General features: G+C 52.7%; 1 protein-coding gene across 1 annotated transcript in view; it reads right to left on the reverse strand.

The window, feature by feature from the left end:
- The window catches only part of MRC2 (mannose receptor C-type 2), a 46,692-nt gene that overhangs the window by 25,050 nt on the left and 15,786 nt on the right, over positions 1-5,856 (reverse strand). Inside the window, exons 7-11 of the mRNA XM_027771140.1 lie at positions 4,174-4,587; positions 3,342-3,515; positions 2,969-3,133; positions 2,733-2,846; positions 2,126-2,269 (exon numbers count right to left, since the gene is read on the reverse strand). Coding sequence (XP_027626941.1) covers positions 2,126-2,269; positions 2,733-2,846; positions 2,969-3,133; positions 3,342-3,515; positions 4,174-4,587 — 1,011 coding nt within the window. The remainder of the gene's footprint in view (positions 1-2,125; positions 2,270-2,732; positions 2,847-2,968; positions 3,134-3,341; positions 3,516-4,173; positions 4,588-5,856) is intronic.

The following is a 5,856-nucleotide window of genomic DNA, read 5'->3' on the forward strand; positions in this document are numbered from 1 at the left end:
GACAGAGAGAGACATAGAGACAGAAAGCGAGAAATCACCCCCCAGGGGGGATGGTCACGCCGCAATCCCTTCTCCTCCATTATCCTCTCGGGATCTTGGGCACGCACGCACACGCGCCCGGCGTGAGTTCTAAGCCACCGGGTCCGGGACACGAACCGCGGTCGACTACGTGGGAGTCCAGCGACCTAGCCATTACGCTAACTGCTGGTTCCCATGTCGATCATCTCTTGATGACCAATGAGCTAAGACCCGGGGCAGCAGCCCCTGGCAGAACCGGATTTTAGTAGCCATTCAGAGAGAAGGGGGAATTCAAGAAGGGAAGGTTGTTCAGGATGCTTTGGGGCACAGTGGTGCCTGCCTTTGAAGTGACATGCTTTCTGTGATGAAATCCAGAAAGTACAAATCGCCAAACAACCGCCTAGAATATGCTTCGTGCAGAGATGTGTGTTGGGAGGGGGGGGAATCCACGGCAGTAACACAATCTGCAGGTTACCCTAAAAATCTCTCTGAATCGCAAATGTTAACAAGACCCTTTGGCTTCAAATATTCAGAGGCTCCGCACAGCTTACCTGGCCCCACCCAAACTCCACCCAGCAGCCAAGACCCTTTGGGGACCAGCTAAAACCTGCCTTTCTGAAGTCATCGCCACACCCTCTAAGCCAGGGCTTCTCACACTCTCCCCATAGATGCAGCAGTGTGGCTCTTAGGTTCTGATCCAACGGACCTGGAGCAGGACCCGACAGTCAGCATTTCTAACAAGCTCCTGGTCAGAGGACCACACTTTCAGTAGTCTACACTCTAACCAAACTACAATCCTCACAATTCCTTAGAGCTACTGGGTGCTTCCATGCCCTCACCCCTTGGCACCTGTATTTCCATCTGCCAGGAGAACACTTCCCCCATACCTTTTCATGCCTTTTAAACTAACTTTCAACTTGAAAGGCTCGCATCAAGTGTCACTTCCCTAAAACCCTCATTAACCCTCAAGAAGCTTAATCCATTTCTCTACACCCCTCCAACACACACACACAAGGTCTTCAAAAAGCTCATGGAAAACGGATATTATGAGAAAAACTATACATAGAGGGCCAGCAGGTGGCATGGAGGTTAAGGTGCTAAATTCCACATGACGGGCCACACGGTTCGCATCCTGGACCAGGCAGACTGAAAATCATACCAGGCATGTGTGTATGTGCACCCAAAATCATGAGAAGAAAAGGAATTGCAGTATAGTCATTCCCCTGGAGTGATTTCTCCTTTCCCTCTCTTTCTCTTTGGTGAGTACACGTGCCCTATAGCAAAAACTAAAAACAAAAACAAAACCTATACATGGATTTTTAAAAGCAATTCTTTGTTTAATTTTATTATTATTATTATTATTTTAATTTAAGCAGAGAGAGAGGAGAAGTGAGAAAACAAGCCACCAGGTCCAGGACTTGAACCACAGTGGCCATGTGGGAATCCAGCACCTTAACCACCATGCCACCTACCAGCCCCAGCAAGGATTTTGAAATATTTTTGGTACCAAAATAAACTCATAGTTTAATTCTATTTTTCTATGAGTTTTTTAAAGTCTCCTCATTTTTCTGTAGTTCATGACTTGGTTTTTGTTTGTTTGTTTTGTTTTGTTTTGTTTTTTCCTGAGAGATTTTTGCTATAGGGCATGTGCACTCACTGGAGAGACAGAGAGCAAGAAAACACCTCACCCTCTCCCTTCTAGGATGGATGGCCACACTGTAGTCCCTTCTCCATTCTTCTCCTGGGAGTTTGGGCACATATGTACAAGCACCTGGTATGAATTTCAAGCTGCTGGGTCTAGGACTTGAACCTTGGTTGGCCAGGTGGGAGAACAACGCCTTAACCATTAAGCCACCTGCTGCCCCCAACTTGGGATATTCTAATTGGGTGTTGAAATACCTACCTGTGACCGCCAGTAGATGGTGAACCACAGGGCATGGCGATGGTTGTTCCCAACACATACTTCCCCAATCCCAATCTGTTTAGGCTTTTGCCAAACAATTCAATACAAAAAGTGAGGATCAGAGTCACTTTGTGCCTAGAGAGGCAGGGCAGCCATGGCTGAGGCCCTGGTGAGCTCCACCCCATGTCCCGGCCCCAGGCTCACCTGGAGGATTGGGCTCAGCCGTGGCATTTGGCTTCTTCTTGCACACGTAGGGCAGGGCAATGCTGCAGTCACGGTTCTGCCAGCCGCCTGAGGACTCAGTGCGGATCACCCCACAGTTTTCCTCACTCGGGTTGTCCGGCTGGTCTGTGGGGAGGGCAAGGTGCCAGCACCGCGGAGGAGAGGTTCACTCCATAGCCCCTGGAGCGCTCCTGCCTCCCTCTGCACCCTCCAAAGACCCTGCGCTCCTGCTGCACCACAGGGCCCTCACTGCTTTCTCACCTGGATCTACATCATCCTGTACTCTCTACCCAGCAATTGTGCAGCCCTGCCCAGGCAGCTAGGTGATGCCGCGCACTGCCCAGAGCTGTGGTTGAAGGGGTGAGTGGAAATCCCCTCGCCCAGGCCTGTGGCGGGGCAGAGTTGTGCCCAAAGGAAGGGCATCATTTCCCAATTTCCGCAGAGGCTTGCACGCTTTGGCTAGAGGGGCCTGGCCCACAAGAGGTGACATTCTCTGCTTCCCCTACCCCACTACTCGCCTGGAGTGAACAGGAGGCCCAGTGTCTGTGGGGTCCCTTCTCCTCCCTGTGCCCCCAGCCCCATGCCTCACCACTCTCCCAGTTGAGATACTTGAGGGGCGAGTTGTCCGACCACTGCCAGCCTCCACTGGTATCCAGGTCATTAAGGCCGATCCACAGTGTGGAGCTGTAGCCAGTGAGGAGCCCTGGCAGCAGGAGGGGACACTGAGGAGGGAAGGCCCCGTACTCAGCCCTCCCACGCTCTCCCCGCCGCCAACAGCATCCCCATGCCCCTCCATCCCCCAGCCCGCCCCAGCTGCCCCCTCACCATTGATGTAGGTCTGCTCATGGATCTCAGTGATGCTCAGCAGGTCTGCCCCCTGCTGCTCACAGCTGGCCCAGGCCTCCCTCCAGGACAGTGTGGACTGGAAGTTAAACTGGTAGCAGCTGTCAGTCAGCTGGTCCTTGTCCCAGAAGGTCTCGCAGTCGTTACCTGCCACCACGACCGGGACAATGGTCCCTCCCTAGGACTCTCCTTCAGGGCCCACATGGGGGTCTCTTGGGGAGTGCAGCCCTCACACAGACGCTCCACATAGGAGGGCCAGCTTCTCACCCCAGCCCCCAGAGTTCTGCCGCCCATGTTGAAGGCCCTCCCCAGGTCCCGGCCCCTCCAGGCACCTCCCTGCCCGCCCTGCTCTCACTCTTGATAGGGCAGAAGCCCCAGCGCTCATCCTTGCCGTAGTCCTGGGTGGTGGCGCACCAGAGGTGCCCATCCTCACGGCCCGTGCTGGTGCAGCTGTGGAACCACTGGTTGTCATACTTGAAGGGGATCGTGCATGGCTTCCCGTGGGAGTTGCCCTGGATGGTGTAGATCTCTGCAGAGGGGAGCTAGGCCTTGGCATCTGGACGGCAGAGGCTGCTTACCCCTCACCCCTCAGGGAAAACCCCCTGTAATCCTGGGAGCTGAGGGTGGGTAGGGGTCAAGAGAGTGGAAGGGGGTGACGGAGCCAGACAGTGGCTTGAAGACTCCCTCTGCTGCTAGGTCAGCCCAGCAGCCTGGGGGATGTCCAGCTAGCCTGAGAAGGTCTCCCTATAGGGCTGGGTGAGGGACCGCCCATCTCCCAGAGGGCTAACCCGATGGAAGCCTTGCTCAGCTACCAGCCCAGCAGGATTGCCCCCCCAGCCCCCTTGTAGGTAACTCTGCTCCCCATCCACACCTGCAAAATGGGCAGTAAGACACCTGTGGGGAATTACCACAGGGACCTCCCCTGGAGAATGGTTCTGAGAGAGGAATTTTCATTTAATTTTTCATTACACATTTTTGTACTGTTTGAAGTCTTTGCAAGCCTGCACCAATTCTGAAATTTTTAACAAAGTCAATTAAATGCTTTGAAGGTAATTTTCTTAATTATTCAGAAATGCTCCCTACTACAATTAAAGACATAACTGCAGAGGGTCTGCAGAAGTAAGCCCTTGTCACCCTAGAGTCTGACATTAGGGGTCCCAGCCCCTCGCCTGCACGCAGCCCCTCACCATAGTAGGGCCGAGCACAAAGATCCTCGTCGCTGCCATAGATGCGCCACTGGCCACTGCGGGTCTGGTCACCCCGCTCCAGAGAACCAGGCTTAGACAGGTTGCCAGCTCGGCCCCCAAGGAGCAGGGACAACTGGTCACCCAGTGTACGACAGTGCCAGCGAAGATTCATTGCCTCCCGGTCACACTCATACATGCCCAAGGAGGCAGTGGTGTTGGTGCCTGGCCAGCCTGTGCCCAGACACTGCATGGTGCCCAGGTTGAAGAGCCGGTTTCGGGAGACCCACTTCCAGCGCTGAGCAGGGAAACTGGCATTGCAGGCTGGGGTGACTCTGACCTGGCCCCCCTGGGCCTCCAGGCAGCCCTGCAGTCCATGGCTGATGATGAGGAAGACGTTGGGTTCTGGAAGGGAAGGGAGGACATGAACCCATCACAGGGCTGTCTTGGCTGGCCTTTGATGACTAGTGTGGTCTAGACGCTGCCTATGTGCCCAACCAGGATTGTGATCAGCTCTCATGGGTTAAGTCGATCGGTCCTCAATACTGACTCTTCGAGGTGAGGGTGAGGGGCACCGCTCTGCCCCTGTGCTGAGACGAGACAGAGCCTGCATGGCCAACATTTGTCCTAGCCCCATGTCCACTTGGAGACAGGACTCAGTCCCCTGTCCCCACCCCAAAAGTAAGCCCACCTCCACACGTCAAGTCCAGTACTGCATACTTTTCTGAAGATCTCTTTATCGTTGTTATTGTTTTTTTTTCATGATAGAGAAAGAGACAGTCACCCTTGACAGAGTCTGGTCAAGCAATCCCTGTCCCCTCTCCCTCCAGCTTGTTAGAATCTTGGGCATATGTGAATCCACAGTGAATTTCAAGTCAATTGGCCCAAAGTTCGAACCCGCAGTCAGCTGTGTACCGTCATGCACTGCAGTTCAATAAGCTACCCCCTGTGCCATCGAGGCTGGGCCACTGTTCTGAAGATATGAGGAGCAGCAGAGGTGTCATATCACACACCTCGATCCCAATCTGTGTAACATAGTGTGGTTTTTCTGGAAAAGTTGTTCTCTGGCCTGGAGGCATTTTTGTCCCTTCCCTTTTGAGCCCCCACCTCACTGATTCCATCCTTACCTCTTTCTAGAACCTTGCAAACCTCGCCCTCCTCCCATATCTGACTGTTCATATCTGCCCCCCACCACAGTTATTTCATGCCTCAATTTGGTTTTCTGAGAGAGATTTTTGCTATATGGCGCACGCACTCACCAGAGAGAGAGAGAGACAGAAAATGAGAAATCATCCCCAGGGGTATTGGCCATGCCTCATGCTGGCCCCAGACCTTTGGAATTTCCAGCCACCAGAATCATGAGCTAAATAAACCTCTATTCTTTATAAATTACCCAATTCTAGGTCTTTCTGGTTAGCAACACAATAACGGACTAACACACTTAGGTGAAGTGCTAACCGTCTCTATGACCCAATTTCCTCATTTTTAGACTTTGGAACCTATGGCAGGCACCCACAGGGGAAGCATAGCAGAGACTTTTGGGATTTTTTTTTTATTTTACTATATATATATATATATTTTTATTAGGTTTTTGCCATAGGGCATGTGCATTCACCAGAGCAAAAGAGACAGAGAGAGAAAAAGCGGGAAATCATCCCCGATGAGATCGGACCATGCTGCAATGCA

This window comes from Tupaia chinensis, unplaced genomic scaffold (genome assembly GCF_000334495.1).
Source record: "Tupaia chinensis unplaced genomic scaffold, TupChi_1.0 Scaffold000187_1, whole genome shotgun sequence".
Lineage (NCBI taxonomy): Eukaryota > Metazoa > Chordata > Mammalia > Scandentia > Tupaiidae > Tupaia > Tupaia belangeri.